The sequence below is a fragment of the Protopterus annectens genome, chromosome 7.part1 (assembly GCF_019279795.1).
Source record: "Protopterus annectens isolate FY-2018-M chromosome 7.part1, PAN1.0, whole genome shotgun sequence".
In the NCBI taxonomy this organism is placed as follows: domain Eukaryota; kingdom Metazoa; phylum Chordata; order Ceratodontiformes; family Protopteridae; genus Protopterus; species Protopterus annectens.
This window is the reverse complement of record NC_056740.1, coordinates 418978445-418996646: the sequence shown is the minus strand read 5'-3', so window position 1 is coordinate 418996646 and position 18202 is coordinate 418978445. Positions and strand designations below refer to the sequence as shown.

The window sequence follows — 18202 nt, the reverse complement described above, 5'->3', positions numbered from 1 at the left end:
CTCAAGCGAATCGCCTTCTGAATCACCTTGGGGAGAAGGGGAACCGGTGGAAAGGCATATAGCAGACCGGAGGGCCAATCGTGGACTAGAGCGTCCTTGGGAGTCTCCCCCGAAACTGGGGTCAGAGTGAAGAAGTGGTGACACCGCATTGAAGGGCTTGAAGAGATCGCAACAGGGGACTCCCCATCTTGTGAAAATCTGTGTTGTCACTCTGTTGTTCAAGGACCACTCGTGAGGGGAAAGAATAGTTCTGCTCAGTCTGTCGGCTATCACGTTGGATTTCCCCGGAATGTGCGTTGCCATTAGAAAACGCTTGGTAGCAATCGCCCAATCCCATACTCTCATGGCCTCTCTGCAAAGGGGATAGGACCTGGTTCCTCCTTGCTTGTTTAGGTACCAGACTACCGACATGCTGTCGGATTGAATGGCAATTGTACCCTGGGGGAGGTGATCGTGCAGTGCTTGCAACGCTAAAAGCACCGCCCTCATCTCCAGGATATTGATATGAAGAAGACTCTCGTCGGGGTGCCACGTGCCTTGGACCGACCTGTCCAGATAATGACCCCCCCACCCTGTCTGGGAGGCGTCCGTAGTCAGCGTGGCAGAGAGGAGTGGCGGGACGAAGGGTCGCCCTCGATTCAGATTGGGGGTTAGAAGCCACCAACGAAGATCCTGTTTGCACGTGTCCGTGATCAGAATGTGGTGACTGAGGGGACGGTCCTGATAAGACCACTGGACTGAGAGGAGCCACTGAAGTATCCTCATGTGCAACCTTGCCAAGGGGACCAGAAGAATGGTGGCTTTCATGGAGCCCAACAGTTGCAGGACCATTCTTGCTGGAGCACGACGTCTGAGGAGTAGGGTCCGGACCTGAGACTGAAGCGTCGCGATCCTTTCTGCAGGGAGATAGACTCGCATCTGCCTTGAATCTATTTCTGCACCAATAAACAGAATACGCTGAGATGGTTGCAATACAGATTTTGACCAATTGAAGGTGATTCCTAAGGATTTGCCCAGTGCTATCGTGGCGGCTAAATTTTGCAAGAGTAGATGCCTGGAGGCGGCAGTTAGGAGCCAGTCGTCTAGGTATGGAAACACCTGGAATCCTAGACTTCTCAAGTGAGCAGTCGCGACTGCCAAACATTTGGTAAACACCCTGGGGGCTGTGGTGAGACCAAAGGGCAGTGCTCGGAACTGAAAACGACTGTCTCCTAGGCTGAAGCGTAAGTGTCTCCTCGACGCCTGATCCATCAGAATGTGATAGTAGGCGTCTTTGAGGTCTATGGAGCACATCCAAACTCCTTTCTCCAAAAGCGGAGAATGGATTGTAAAGTGACCATCCGAATTTGGACTTTTTTACAAATCGGTTCAGTTTGCTGAGATCCAAAATGGGTCTCAAGTCCCCGGTCTTTTTTGGCACCAAAAAGAATCTTGAGTAAGTTCCTAATCCGGCCTGGTCTGCGGGGACAGGTTGGACGACTCCTTTTTGAAGCAGCTTTGATACTTCGTTGGCTGCATGATCCCGTTGACTGGGTGGTGGGTCCGGGATTCTTTGGACTGGTGGGGGTGGTTGAACAAAGGGGATGGAGTAACCTCCGGCAATGATTCGAAGCACCCATTGGTCCTGAGTAATATCTTCCCAGGCCTTTAGGTGCTTCGCGACCCCGACTGGCTCGAGCTGCACAATCGGGTACTCCTTCAGGGATGCTGGAAGGAGGAGGAGCCACGAAAGGACTCGCGGTCTCCAGTGTTGCGGGGCCTCCGCCTCTGGGACGGCGTCTCCCTGAAAAATTTCCCCCTCCTCTGCCTCTAGAAGGGGGTCGCTCTGCTGCAACGAGTAAGGCTTCTGAGACTTACGGAACCACATTTTCCCTCCTCGGGCCTTGGGATAAGGCCTGAGGGGAGTGGAAAACGGCTCCACGGCAGCCAAGGTCTTACCCTCCTGCTCGCAGCGAGTCAAAGTGTCCTTTACCTTGGGTCCAAACAATGAGGACCCATCAAAGGGGGCGTCGGCAAAGGAAGACTTAAAGGCCTCTGCAAAATGACACAGGCGTAGCCAGGCTTGTCTCCGTAGAGCAACACCTGTCCCAGCCGCTCTACTCGCTCCTTCGGTCGCATAGGAAATGAGCCTCATGGACGAGTTAGATAATGAGGATAGGGTAGCCAACTGAGAGTTAACCGTCTGAGTTAACTGTTCAGGTAAGTTACCCGAGAGGGCATCCGACAGCTCCTTGATCAGATCCCTCTGTAGTCTGGTGAAGTGTGCCAAATAATTCAGAGACCTTAATGTAAAGGTCGCTGAAGTAAGGGTACGCTTGCCATACCGATCCATGCTCCTAGACTCTTTATTAGGGGGATGGATGGACGTCGAAGCCTCTGCCACATCTTGTTGGGTGGCAGATGCCACCACCATAGCATCTACAGCCACACCCTTAGATAAAAAATCCTTGTCCGGGGTGCGAGAGAAACTTGTTGGGATGAGCTGGCACGGTTCCACAGAATCCGGGTGTTCCCACGCCCTTGAGAGATCAAATCCAGAAGCTCATCAAGGCGGAGACACCCAGGAGGCGGAGGGCTGAGCCCGAAGGCCTTGAGGAACACCGACTCCTCAGCGGAAGGGGGTTTGGACTGCCAATCGCCTCGGTGTTTAAGGATTTCTAGAATGTCTGCAAAAGAGACATCTTCCGAAGACGACTTTGGGGACCCCTCCGCATCATCGAGGTCGGTATCCGATGTGAGGGACTCGTCAGGGGAGTCGACGTGTTTCCTCTTACACTGTCTCTTCCTGGGCGGTTCCTCCGAAAGGGTGTCGGAGGAACCTCCAGGAAGAAGGGAACCACCAATGGGGGTAACCTCAGGCCCAGGGGCTCCGCTGTCACGAGACAGGAGGATTCCAGAAGCTCCAGTCACCATGCCCAAGGAAGGTGGTGGTGGTGGAAAGGTCGAAGTGGCCACAGAGGATTTGGCTAAAGCACTTCTCATGGCATCGAGGCGGACCCCAGAATCCTGGGAAGGTCCCGTCCCCGAGGCCACAACAGTAACCGGAGCCCCCGCAGCCGACGCACCTAGAGGGAGGCTTAGAACCGAAAGGATCGGATCCGAAGCACCCCCCCCCGGGGCCAACTGAGGAGGTCCGCGTACCGAACCCCGACCCGAGGGACGGAGTTGAAGTTAGAGTCGGAGCCGACTCGATAACTTCGACCGGATCCACCAACACCGACTCCAACGGCGCCAAGGCTGTTGGAGGAGGAATGGAAGTAGAAGGATGGGGGATCGGCTCCAGAGCCAACTGGGCAGGAGTCGAGATCAATTTAGCGAAGACCGGTGACTGGAAGAGCTTCTGAAGCACCCTGTCTACGTCCGAATCGGACATCCTCAAAGAACGAGAAGAGACCGACCGGGTCCGAGTCGACTTCTCCGCCGGCTCCGAAAGACTGGGGGACCGGCTCCGTAAAGGCTCGAGGCGTATCGGCGCCGAGGGAGATTCCACTACTATTGCAATCTCCCTTGGAGCCGATGTGGACTTCGGCTCCGAAGTGGAAGTGTCTGAGCGGGCAACCCTCATCGGCTCCGAAGGCAGTGGAGCCGATGAAAGTGACACGCCTCTCGATGCCCGAGCTCTCAACTCCAAAGCCAGAGGAGTCGAGGCTGGAGACATCGAGGCAGACCGTTCCGCCCTCGGCTCCGAAGTCCGTGGAGCCGACGGAAAAGCCTGCCTAGACTTTTTGGCTATCGGTTCCGACGGGCTGGTCGGAGCCGAAGATTTTTTCTTCTTGCCAGTAGGAGAAGAAGAAGAGGATAAAGCTTCCTCAAAAGAAGGGGCAATGAGCCCTTTTAAAATCAATTTGTTTTTCCTCTCTTGGAGGACTCGAGAGGAAAAAGCGTGGCAAATGCTACAGGACTCCTGGAGGTGTTTGGGACCTAGACAATACACACACAAGGAATGATCATCCGTTATAGACATTTTGTAACCACACTTAACACATTTTTTAAAACCGGAAGGTCTATGTTCTTTAGACATGGTTTTAAAGAAAAAGGTTAACAACAATTACAGACAAACAATTAACAGCGACAACTAGGCTCAAATTTAAACGCCTAAGGCAGGGCTAGGCCCCTCTAACTTAAACGGAACCTTTCTACCAACAAATATACACAATCTTCCACAAAAAAGTATCAAAACACAATCATACAACAACACTAGCCGTTAAAACAGCTTTTGGGTGAGTTTTAGAAAGAAATTTGACAGAAAAAGTTTCTGACTAGAGGTACTTAGCTCAGCCAAGTCCGAGACCACGTCTATGCTGGAAAGCGGCAAACGAGATCTGGGGAGGTAGTGGTGGTGCATCCTGGGATATGAGGTGACTCAGCCAATAAGAGACTGCGTTCTATTGTATAGCGCCGAGTCGGAGCAGAGGATCGGCTCCGAACCCATCTGTAGAGAATGTAGGCGAGATAGGATCACATTACATCCTTTGTTCACCTGGTTCAGAGGAGGTTTCTTCTCACCAAACGGATCAGGTAAATTGGACTGATGGTCTGAGGGCTACAAAAACTACCTCAGGTGGAGCCAGCCATCTGTGCCAAGCTGCAAAGAAAAGGCAGATGAACAAGTCTCTTCAGAAACCTTTTAAACTTTCTCTTTAGCTGAGGAAGATCTTCTGAATGGAAGCCAGAGTTGCGTGCGCCAAATCCTTGACATCTGCAACTTTCACACGCCTGTGGTGATGTTTAAACAGAAAACACAGTCCATACGAGTGTCCTTATAAGGTATTTGCCTGTCACAAGGACATCTGCCTTCCCTGACAGACATGCAAAAAAACGAAGCAACTTTTCAACAGGATACTTACCTCTCCCAAATTATAAATGATGCAGACCACTGATACTCAAACTGCTAACCTGACAAGAAAATTTGACCAACAGTAAGAAAGTTCTTAATTTTAGCATACCCATACATCCCCCATATTAGCATGACTGCATGCTTGCAGTGGACATGCCATGCGCAAGAAAGACTGACCAGATGTCAAGAGTGGTGATTGGAGTGGGTTTCAATGGGCATGTTGAAGGGTACAGAGAGGATGAGGAAGTGATGGGTAGGTATGGTGTTAAGGAGAGGAATGAAGATCAGACGATAGTGGCGTTTGCAGAAAGGATTGACTTGGCTGTGGTGAATACATATTTTAAGAAGAGGGGGTGCATAGGGTGACGTACAAGAGTGGAGGAAGATGCGCACAGATGGATTATATCCTATGTAGGAGGGGCCAGTCTGAAGGAGATTGGAGACTGTAAAGTGGTGGCAGGGGAAAGTGTAGTTAAGCAGCATAGGATGGTGGTCTGTAGGATGACGTTGGTGATCAAGAAGAGGAGTTGAAAAAAAGAGTGATTGCGAGGTGGAGTTCAGGGAAGAGTTCAGACAGGCACTAGGTAGCAGTGAAAAGTTGCCACATAGCTGGGTAACTACAGCAGAGCTGATAAGGGAGACAGCTAGAAATATGCTTGGTGTGACATCTGGACAGAGGAAAGAGGAGAAGGAGACCTGGTGGTGGAATGAGACAGTACAGGAGAGTATACAGACACAGAGTTGGCAAAGAAGAATTGGGATTGTCAGAGAGATGAAGAAAGCAGACAGGAGTATAAGGAGATAGGGCATATGGCGAAGACGGAGGTGGTGAAGGCCAAGGATAAGGTGTACAGAGAGTTGTATGAAAGGTTGTACACCAACGAGAGAGAAAAATACCTATACCGACTGGCTAGACAGAGAGACAGAGCTGGGAAAGATGTGCAGCAGGTAAGGGTGATAAAGGATAATGAAGGGAACGTACTTAAAAGTGAGGAGTGCGTTGAACAGATGGAAAGAGTACTTTGAGGGGCTGATGAATGAAGAGAATGAGAGAGAAAGAAGACAATACTGTAATTAAATCAAAAGGTGCTTCAACAAAAGTATTAGTTTAAGGGTCTGCACACAATGCAACCAGTGTATTGTAAACTTTTATTTTTTACATTTTTTCCCCCTAACAGAATTGTTTTTCAATCAAATTGTACAGGTTATAGGTCACATCAAAGGTGGGAAAAGTTTTGAAATGATTTATTGTGGTCTCATTTTTTAGATCACAAAAACCTGGCATTTTAACAGGGGTGTGTACACTTTTTATATCCACTGTGTGTGTGTCTACACACACACACACACACACACACACACACACACACACACACACACACACTTTATATAACTTCCATTTCAGTTCAACATTACACAAATTGCTGAATTCTGCTTTCCCTTAAACTGCATGCCTCCTCCCTAGTATTACTCCTCATGTATTGTTCCCACAGTTTCCATTTATTTCTATAGAATTTGCTCCCTCCCTTTTCTAAAGATCCATCCATCAAACCCTTTTCCCCATTTTGCATATGGGGTCGGAGTGTCACTTTCAACAGTGACAATCATCTTGAGCCAAGATTTACACTGCCGGGAGGCTAGCCCTACCATCTTCTAGTTATTTTACCTCTGTTATAACATTCAATACCTCAAATGCAGTTGGCTTAGACTTAAGACTTCCATTTTCTAGTAATTGTTTTTTTTTGGCAGCCAACATAATTAAACTTAAGGCCTTGCTATGTCAAAACCAATTCAGATCCTGTGTCCCAGCTCAAAAAAAAAAAAATTCCTTAGTTATAGCCATTTGCTCCACCAATATATCTGACAGTATTCTGTGGGGAATTTTTTCATTATGCTCCCAAAACATATTCCCATCACACCTCAAACATTTGCTATTCAGAGGAGGAAAAATTCTTTGACTTCTGGGTTATAAAACTTCCTCTGCACTTACTACTTTATTCTTACCCAACAGTAAGTTGCAGCACAGCTTCATCTCTTTGCCATCATGACTATACTTTAGGCTGTACGATGACATCTTAAAGAGGGAAAGACAAAGGATATACTCCATTTGCTAGCAAACATCAAGCTGTACAGGACATTACACCATTCCATTTAAAACAGACATTTAATATCTCCTCTATCAGTGCAAGAATTGAAGTATCAGACTCCACTAAACTGCTAGAAGTTACATGGCCACGTAAATTTGGTCATAACCAAAGCAGGGACATATTTAGATAGTCAAAACAATTCTCCTCCCAGTGCAAGATAATCCCTTAAAGCAATGTACTTTTTTACTTGGCACACCTGCTCACATCTACAGCCATTACCACCGAGATACTGAATCAGGACATGTCAATTTCAGCACTGTTGCAACTCACAGAAAAATGCGCAAAGCCTTTTAGAGTGTAACCTGAACTGGCCTAAACAAAAAACACAACTGCACATTCTCATTCATATGACTAAACTGGCCAAGATCCTAACCCGGCATAACCCCTGGTGGACACTCTAATCCACTTTAACAAATATCCACAAAAAGGCAGGTAGATGCATGTGACTGCAACTTTGCAGGAAAGTTCTGCAACCTGTTTTTAGTCAAAGGTCCACCCCAAACAAATAAACTGAGTCACATTTGCATTGCTTGATGAAATGCTATTGTTTAGCATAAAGCTTGTACAGCATTGTTTCTAATGTACCCATTACTTAATAAAATCACAATGTTTTATATTTGTTGTATAATTCAAAAGCTTTATTATTAAAAAGCAAATATAAAACTATCATGTCAAACAGATTTGTTCTACATCAGTGAATGCACTGTTAAATAAATAAGAAAGGATAGCTGGATTTATATTTGTCAACTTATCTTTAAACAAAATTAATTATTCACATATTTCATAAAAATGTGTCTTGTCAAGTCTGACTATATACAGCTGCAGATTTTCTCCCAGATTATGGTATTTCATATCTAGGTACACTCAAGAAAGCTCAAACAATGCACTGCGCTATACTTCCAAAGTGTAACATTCCAATCTGCTGCAGGCTGTTACAAGCCAGCTGCCTCAATGAGGCCAGTATGGACCTGCATCACCTTTCAACATGCCAGCCGCCTCAATGAGGCCAGTATGGACCTGCACCACCTTTCAACATGCCAGCCGCCTCAATGAGGCCAGTATGGACCTGCATCACTTTCAACATCAGTCTTACCTAGGACTCCAACCTTCATCGATTTCTCATAACCCTGGATTCTAAAAAGTTCCTGAAGCAGTTTCAGTAAAGAATCTCTTCCAACACAAGTGTTACCTTTCGAGACATCAACACCACTCAGCCTCATTTTTTTCTCTCGCTATATAAAAAAAAGAGAGAGAGAGAGAGAGAGAAAAGACTTCAAAGTAAAGAACAGATTCGCAGCTCCATGACAAAAGTCAACATTAGTTTAAAAATACAACTAAACAGCTACTATAAAAGTAGCTGGGAAAGTGAGACGCTCTTGTAATGTTCACGCTGCAGCTGGAAAACATCAGGATTTTACTTTTCTGTTACTCTTAGAACAGCAGACTTATAGGACTGCAGTCACCAAAATGACATATTTGAGTTTATATTTCATTAAATACAGGCTTCAAGTGGTGCAGCCACAGCAAAGTAAAGCACTGCAAGTATACAAAAAAAGCAACACTGGTAGACAATATTTTCTTCCTGGTAAGAAAGGTTTTATGGACATTTTGTGAAACTTAAATATCAATGAAAATAACCATGTTAACCTAGGAAGAAAATAACATTATGTAACTAATAACTTTTCAGGGTACAGTAAAACACTAGGATCTTACAGAAATCCAAATCAGCAGATCTTGGACAGAAATGGCTCACCCTCAGATTCAGGAGACATTGCTGCTTTCCTACTCAACTATTACAAATGGAGGAGTTTAGAGAATGGCTAGTGGATATAATTCACACAGGTCAACTCGGACTTTCATAGCAACATAGGAATGGAAGAGCTCAACCCATGATAAAGCCTTTTTATTTTAAATTAAAAAAAAAACCATTTCACTGAAACACTGTAGTGCAGGTTGAAACAGGTGCTTACTCGCAATGAAACGCGAGGAAATCAACAGTGCTACAGGGATCCCTCCCTTACAGAAGAATGTGTGCGTGCATACAAGTACTCCCCATAACAACACATCTGTGAAGCATGCCGACACATCCAGTGCATTCATTACTCATGGCTAGCCAACCAAGTCCTATTTGGTCAGAATTCTAAAAGCAGTCAAGTCCCCTAAAACACATTGAGCCAGAATGACTACAGTCAAAACGTCTCTCACACACACACACACACACACACACACACACACACACACACACACACACACACACACACACACACACACACCCCTTTCTCCTTTAGCTGATAAGTTACACCAGACCTGTGCACAAGACTAAGGGACCAAACATGCTCATTACTTGTACCCTACCATTTAAACCCAAGTTCTTCCAGTCTCAATTTAATTTTTGCACAATCCTCGGTTTAGTCTCTTCCCCACAAACCTTTTGCTGCCATAAATTAAAAAGAATTCTATTATAAAGCTAAATACTTCATCTTATATCCCCTAAAGTATGAAGGCTACTGAACCAACATATGTAGGTGCATAGTTTACTGCAAAAGGCTGTGTTTTTACCTTTATTTTGTTTAATGGACAGACTTAAAAACCATCTCAAAATGTTGAACACCACCAAAATGGCTTCTCTGAATTTAGTAAGGGAAAAGTAATATGGTCTACAAAAGTACAGTTTTGTACCTACCATAAATGTAGATGTTCGAGTGTATACCCTGCTGCAGTCATCACACTTGGGTTAACCTGCCGTCAGGAGGTCCCGCAGGTCGGCCTGAATTCCAAAGTCTTGGTCCGGCGTCGGTTGCTGTCGCTTCTTCCCTGACGTCAGTGCGCCAGGGGTATAGAAGAGGCATCCAACGCCATTTTCTTCAGTTTTTCTTGCCCCATATGTCAGGTGCCCCCCCAAAAGGTGGTCAGTAGATAGTACCAATAAAAAAAGTTTAGCACAAACAAAACATCCCTCCAACTATAAGCAAATACACCACAAAGGTTGCATCAGATTTAAAAGGTATTGAAAGGTTTTAGTTAGGTCAGAGGGGATGGAGGGAGGGTAACCTGGACTGCAGCAGGGTACACACTCGAACATCTACATTTATGGTAGGTACAAAACTGTACTATGTTCATCGTGTTACCCTGCTGCAGTCATCACACTTGGGTAGAATCCCAAAGCTAAGGATGGGAGGTGGAGTCAAACAGGGTTAGAGGAGGCTAGAAGGCCCTGCAAAACTGCAGTGGCGAAGCCAGCACTAGTCTTAGAGTAAAGTGGTAAGCGATAGTGTTTGGTGAAGGTGTGTACTGAACTCCAAGTTGCAGCTTCCAGAATATCCTTGGTTGGCACCCCCTGAGGAAGGCTGTAGATGTAGCTGCTGCCCTGGTAGAGTGGGGCCTTATGCTAGCAGGAACTGGTTTTCCATGATGGGTATAGCAAAAACGTATGCAATGTCTTAGCCTTTCCTTGTGATGCTGTAGCATAGGATACAAAAAGCTGCCCAGATTTTCTGAAAACCTTAGGTTTTATCCAAGTAGTAACGTAGTTGCCTGTGAATGTCCAAGGAATACAGGAGTCTTTCTCTTCTTTGTTCTGTGGATTTGGAAAGAAGGTGGGTAAATGGATGGTTTGATTTAGAGCCACACTGGATACCACCTTTGGCATAAAGGAGGGGTTAGTTCGTAGATAAACTCTGTCTTGATGAAAAATGAGAAAAGGCTCTACTGCCATTAGTGCCTGTAGCTCTGAGACTCTTCTGGCTGAAGTAATTGCTAGCAGCAGGGCAGTCTTCCATGACATAAACTTTAAATCAGCTGAGAAAGCTGGCTCAAAGGTGGTAGCGTACGTTTTTCCAGAACAAAACTGAGGTCCCAAGTAGGTGTTGGCACTCTCCTGGGAGGCCTAATGTTTTTGGCCCCTCTGACATACTGCCTTAGAAGTGGATGTGAAAATAAGGGAGGATCCGTGTTGTAGTGAGCTGAAATAGCTGAGGCGTGGATTTTAATAGATGAAAAAGAAAGTCCTTTGTGTAACATCTCCGTTAAATATTGTAGAATCTGAGGTATCTCCGGCTGAAGGGTATTTTGGCCTTTAGCTTGGTTCCAGGCGCAAAATATTTTCCATTTGTCTGAGTAGGCTTTCCTGGTAACATCCATAACAGCTTGTGAAAGAGGAGCTGGCTGGTTGCTTAGGTGATTTGCCATGCAGCCAAATTTATGGTTTTGAGCTGGCTGTGTAGAATCTGACTGCCTTGCTGTGTGAGCAGATGAGGAATTTGTGGTAAAATCCATGGTGGGCCCTGGGCCAGGTTCCTTAATAGTGGGTACCAGTGCTGGCGTGGCCAGTCTGGGGCAATGAGTATCATTCGGGGTCTCTCCATCCTGACTTTCAGCAGCACCTTTGTGAGAAGGGGCAATGGAGGAAAGGCATATACGGTTAGCATTTTCCAACTGAATGAGAATGCGCCCACTTTCCAAGCTTGATGGTGAAATGTCCTTGTGCAAAATTTTGATAGCTGATAGACCTGTTTGCCAACCCCCAAAACTATGTCTGGGCGCCCCCATTTTTGAGTTATCATTGCAAATACTTGTGGATCCAGTTTCCACTCATGGGGATCCATGATGTTTCTACTTAGGTCGTCTGCCAATGTGTTCTTTTTTCCTGGCAGGAATTGAGCTTGTAATTGAACTTGGTAAGCCAGTGCTATGTTCCACAAGGTCATTGCTTGCCTGCATAGAGGGTAGGAGTGTGTACCCCCTTGTTTGTTTATGTACCACATTACTGTGGTGTTGTCTGTCCTTATTATAAGCTGTCCTGGATGTAAGAGGCTGTCAGGGCATTCTGTACAGCTAGCATTTTTTTTTGATTGATGTGCAGATTCCTTTGATCTGCAGTCCATATGCCTTGAACGCACCGTCCTGCCATGTGTGCCCCCCAGACATAGTCAGATGCATCTGTTGTCATAGTTTGCCTGGCTGGGGGTAAGGTGAAAGGCTGACCCTTGTTGAGGTGACATGCCTGTGACCACCATAGAAACTCCTGTTGAAGGCAGGGAATGAGAGGTATCATTGTTTCCAAGCTGTGGCTGTGTTGAGTCCATACGCTTTTTAGGTACCATTGTAATTTCCTCATATGCAGTTTTGCAAATGGTATTAGTAGTATGCAAGATGCCATGAAGCCCAAGGCCTGCAGAATTTTTCTTGCAGGGAGTTGGGTCTTTGTTGCCATTGTTTTGAAGTATTGAGTTAGTTGTGGTTCGTCTGGCATCAGATAAGCCATCTGGGCCGTTGTATTCAAGCTGGCACCCAGGAATGTCATATTTTGTGAGGGCACTAGTTTTGATTTCTTTTCGTTTACTGTGTACCCTAGGCAACTTAGAAGGTGTTTTACAAAAGCCAGATGTTGTAAGAGAATGTCCTTGCTTTCCTGCTTGGATGAGGCAGTCGTCCAGGTATGGGTACATTTGAATTCCTCTTTGTCTGCAGTATGTAATTACTGGTGCCAGTCATTTTGTGAAGACCCTGGGCGCAGTAGACAAGCCAAAGGGCAGTACAGAGAATTGGTAATGGGTTGAACCTGCAGTGAAACGGAGGTATCTTCTGCAATTTTGTCTGATAGGGACATGCAGGTATGCCTCCTTGAGGTCCAACGTTACTAGCCAAGCTTTCTTGCCCAACATGGGAAGAAGCTGCTGTAGTGTTAGCATCTTGAATTTGGGTACTTGCAAAAAGGTGTTTAGAATTGAAAGGTCCAGAATGGGTCTCCAAGCATTGTCCTTTCTGGGGACTAGAAAGAACCTTGAGTAAAATCCTTGTCCTTGCTCCTGTGTAGGTAACAGTTGAATGGCTCATGTCCATGAGAGCTGTAATTTGTTTTTGTGCCTCTGCCCATTGATTTTGTGGCAGGTTTGGCATTCCTTTTATCCTTGGCAAGGTGTGGAAATGGAATTGTATCCTTGTGAGATAATGTCTAGGACCCATTTGTCCTTTGTGACGATGCGCCAGTTGTCTGTAAAAAATGTTAATTTTCCTCCCAAGGGAGCTGCCAAGAGAGTTTTGCGCGGCAGTTTGAGGTTTAAGTCATTGTGTTTGTCTTCTAGTAGTTTGGGACCTGTCTTCTCCTCCCTTCTGTGTTGCAGTGCCCCATTGGTGAGGTCTGTAAGGGATTTGTGCTTGTCCTCTGCCCCTTGGGCACCTGTATTTACCCCTCTGTGGTCCGTCAGAAGCTGGAAAGGACCAATTTTATGTCGGCCAATTTCTGCTGAAGCGTGGGGGTTGTACCTGTAAGAAATCTTTGACTGTCTGCATAGATTTTGCCTTATCCTCCATTTTCTTTAAAACCTCTTCTGCTTTAACCCCAAATAAGACATCCTGCTGTAAGGGTGCATCTAGTAACTTTGCTTTAACATGATCAGGCAGAGTTTGTTCCTTTAACCAAGCATGCCTACGTATAACAGACCCAGTAACAGCTGCTCTACAGGAAGCTTCCAAGGAATCAAATCCACATTGTAAAGTATGTTTACCCACCTGTTCAGCTGCATGCAACAGATCCTGCATTTCCTTGAATTCAGACTGTTGAGGGTGCATGCTCATCTTTTGTTTTATTTGAGACATTAGGAATTGCTGGTATTTAAGCATGTGAAATTGACAATTTAGTGCTCTTATAGCTAGAGTAGCTGAGGTGTAAATCTTCTTCCCCCACCTATCTGGTGCTCTGGAGTCCCTTTCAGAGGGTACAGGATTTTTAGCCATAGAAGCCTTAGCCCCTTAGGGACCCTGGGAGATTGTCTCTGGGTCAGCAACAGGGCGTTTGTAAAGGAATTTGTGCGAGTCAGGCACTCTATATCTATCTGGTTTGGCTGAAGCAGGAGGCAGAGAATCTGGATTTAGACTAGATTCTAAATAAACATCATCCACAATGTCTAAAACTGGAGGGATAGCAAGTGGTCTGTGCTGGGGGAGTAAAAGAAACTCTGAGCCTTTTCTTTCAGTCGGAGTAGTCCTGACCTTCCCAGTGGAAATGTTCCCTCATGGTATGTAAGGTTTCCCCAAAGGAATAGTCTTCAGGGGTAGAAGCTGGAGGAATGGAATCTTCAGCATCACAATCTTCATAAGGGGGAAAGGAGTAATCCTGTTCCTCAGAGGAGCCTGAGGAAATAGACACTTGATCAGAGGAGGCATAATCCTCCTCTTGTCTAGGCCTTTTGTCAGGGGGGGGGGGTTTGGGAACCCCTGATTAAAGAAATCAAACCTTCAGCCATTTTAAGCATCTGTTTCTTAGGCATGGGGCCTTGAACTGGAGACTGATGTGCAGTCTTTTTTGGTTTTAGAGGAGTCTTAAGCTTAGCATAAGATTTTATGGTGAGAGTAGTCGGTCTGAAGACATCTTCTGAAACTGAAAAAGTTTCCACAGCACCGGCTTCTCCTTCTGCAATGTCGTCGGTAGGGCCTAAAGAAAATGGCTGCGTCGGCCTAGAACTCTCTGCTTGAGAATCCAAAGCGGTCTGGGTTTCCAATTCTGCAGTCGCCAGGGGATGCGTAGGCGCCTCACTGAAAACCGGAGAGCCGGCGACCAGCCCAGCCAAGGCCTCAGAGTCTGGCTGGGATCTAGGCTGCCTGTCTTTATCTTTGCGTTTTTTATGCACGCCGGTAGTCGGTTGCTCCGACGGCATAGTGTAATTAAATTTCCTACCGAAGTAGTGTCGTGCGAAATCAAAGCGTCGCTTTATAGTTCGCTTATTGAACCTAGCACAAAACAGACAACCAGTGACGTCGTGGTCTGGGCCTAGGCAAGGTATACAATGAGAATGAAAGTCCTTATATGAGGTATTTGCTTCCCACAAGAGATGCAATTGTTAACTTTTTCTGACATCGGACTGAGGTAAGAAAAAGGTTCCCCAATGGGGTACTTAGCTTTGAAGACTTCGAACTGAAATTCGATTCGAAAATCTCAGGTGTCGGCCGACCGGCACTTGCGAACTGCTTCTGCTTTGGGCACCGCGCGGCAAGAAAGACGGAAGAAAATGGCGACGGATGTCTCTTGTATACCCCTGGCGCACTGACGTCAGGGAAGAAGCGACAGCAACCGACGCCGGACCAAGACTTTGGAATTCAGGCCGACTGCGGGACCGCCTGACGGCAGGATAACCCAAGTGTGATGACTGCAGCAAGGTAACACGATGAACGTCAAGGGTAACTTCTTGACTGCTACACCAGTTATATCCTTGAATTTATGGATCCCTAATTTTCTACACCAACATCTCTACATCACAAGAGGGGGAAAAAGCATTCTTGGCTGGTATGTCTGTTCAAACTGCCTGTCAGAGAGGAACCCCCCCCCCCCCCCATCATAATTCTTGCCTCTGACCCTTCATATAATCTTATTACTCTAATCAGGAAACACAAATGTTGCTACTGCCAAACTTAAAATCCCAACCAACTCTCAAAATGCTCTGGATCACTGTTCTATTAATGTGGTCAAATGTTTGCCTCCCATCCACAAACTACATGGACCCCCATCTATGAACTTGGGTGAACACCTTCAACATTCTCTTAGCTAGTGCAGACAAACTTTATAGACATGGTTTAAAACTGTAACGATCTATGTGAACCAAACCTGAATGGTCTTTACCCCTCTTGGTTAATATAGCCACAAAACTTTCTTTGAAAACAATGGTACACCCCCCCTCCCTTTAATTATTAAGCAAAAGCTTTTTAATCACTTTCGTCTCTAGTAACTTCATTTTCACAAAAGTGCTGTCTGTTCAGCAGAATATAACATCTCTAGAAGATTTGTGGTTTTTTTTTTTTAGTCAGAGGCGTACAACTCTCTTTCTGTTGCCTAAATTTTTATGTTGCAGTGCTAAAAGTTTCTGCACAACACAGCGATCAAAGATTATAAAATGACAGACCATTACTATTCTAACAAGTAAGTGCTGACTGGACATCTCAATTAATGTGTTCACTGTAAATAGTGCACATTCCAATAGAAAGAAGTCCAGTTGCTTAACTATTGCTGAGCAAGCAGACTTTCTATTAGGATATGCCACCTACAGACATTTTAAGAGAGAGCAAAATACTAGAAAAAAGAAAGACAACACAAAACAAAAAGAACATAGGTACCCCTCTTTTTCACAGCAGCTCCTAGCACTATACTGATGTACTTTGCAAGCAGGATGCCATACGTACCATACACACATGCAGTACATCAGTAAAACATTAAAGAAGAGAGAACAACATTAAAGTACCATTATACAAAGGATTTAAGAAAGATAGGAGATTTATTTCTTAAATACAACTGTATAATACCATACCCCCCTTGTGATCAACCCATGCCAGTTGTGGGTAAATCCCAGCATATCCACACAGTCATGGATTATTGCTTAAATAGTTGTTTAACAAGTTTTTTGAAACTCATGCACATTACTGAAATACTGCCTTTGTTGCTTTTAGCACTTTGCACCTAATCCTCTTTGTTCTGCGAGATTAACCTTCCACTCTCATACGTCTCTTATTTCTACCATGTTTTAGACTCCATTCTCATTTTATCCAGCTACTCTTTCTGAAAGAAGGTCTACCTTCCACTGCCCATTCCTTAAATGCCTCTTCTTTTACCAGACAAGAAGGAATGCTCCAGTGTCTCATTACATATCACTCCCACACATATTTAGAACAATATCCCAATACATGAAGAAATACTACCCTGGTCATCCAAAAGTATAGAGAATGAAACAATCATACTTGGTGATGTGAATATTAAAGGGTCACACGACATACATAATTACCCAACAACCTATTTAAGTACACCCAGCTCATTACTACCATAACCAGACCTTAAAAAAAAAAAAAAAAAGGCACAATATTAGACTGGGTCCTTTCTCTGACCCTAGTAAATCTCCTCCACTGGCACTCCCCTCACACAACAGTAATCACACATGAGCAAAGTTCTGGGAATGCAAACAGGATTTCTGATTAAATGCTTCTTTGCATGAAGGGGAGCTTCCTGCACTCTCCCTACTATCCCTATTTATATAATGTGACGCCACGATCACATCACAGGGAAAGGGGAAATCTAATTTATCTGCAACTCTTCCTTCCAGAAAGGACATCAAAGTTGCACACTAGGCAAATATGCACAAATGAGATTATCACCATTATTCAGACAACAAACCAGACTCCATTTTACTCTGGACATCTGAATAAGGAGGTAGAACCAAGGCAGTTTGGGCTAAAAGGGATATACAGAAAGCATACTTGGCCTCTCTGCCCCTATTTTCTGCAACACTGTGGTGAGCAGATGAATCAAAAGAAATGTACAAAAAAAAAAAAAAAAAAAAAAAAAAAAAAAAAAAAAAAAAACAGAACTATCCACCTGAAGGAGAAAAGCATCCACTACCTCAGCTTCTTTGTTAGGTGCCCAGCAGCACATCTTCCTATGCAAACAGGACTATTCTGAAGGAACACAATGCGTGAAATTTTATGGGGAACTTTAGCAGACCTGCTTAGCTATCCCAACACAAAGTTTAACGGGGACAGAATGCAGACTGCCCTTAAGGTCATCTGGCATTGAAGAGCCATCTCCTATGCTGTCATGGCCAGTCTACAAAAGGGGAATAAGTCTTCTCCCCTTGTTTGCTGATGCACCACATTATAGCAGTGCTGCCTGGGGCCACCTGTAAAACCAGTTTTCCACACAGATTTGAATATTCCAGGTACCTTCATCACAGTGGCCTATATATTTTTTTACATTCTGTACGTCTTAGTTTGATATGCACCCTAAACTTCTTGTACTTTGAGGTCTCTAGAGTGTCCCGTCCCCCAAAAGTAACACCCACAGCATCCATGCTTACTGTTAGATTGTGGAGCTCTTGTTTGAAGCACGTCTATGCTTAATCGGATATGGCTGGGCCACCATTTTACCCCTTCGGATAAAGGGTAGTACAGTGATCATCTCCTCCTAGGACTTTGAAGGTTAACTCCAACTACTTCAAATGTATGACTAGAGCTTTCACCTGCTTGCCTGGGTGTAATCCAACAATTCTGTTCCACGGTCAAACACCTCCTTAGTCTTCGCCATCTGGTACAGAACAGCAATTTTTAACTTGGCCATGCATGTCTGACAATTAATGGCTCTGAAGGTCAGGGTGGCAGCTATGTACACCTTCTAAAAGTGGTTCAGTACTCTGCTTTCCTTATCAACAGTACTGGGAGCAAACAGTCCTGACATTTTCTCTGGGTC

At 45.0% G+C, this 18202-nt stretch overlaps 1 protein-coding gene across 1 annotated transcript in view; it reads right to left on the bottom strand.

The window, feature by feature from the left end:
• The window catches only part of GNL3 (G protein nucleolar 3), a 408410-nt gene that overhangs the window by 297420 nt on the left and 92788 nt on the right, over positions 1-18202 (bottom strand). Inside the window, exon 8 of the mRNA XM_044078878.1 lies at positions 8075-8213. Within this exon, the coding sequence (XP_043934813.1) occupies positions 8075-8213 (139 nt within the window). The remainder of the gene's footprint in view (positions 1-8074; positions 8214-18202) is intronic.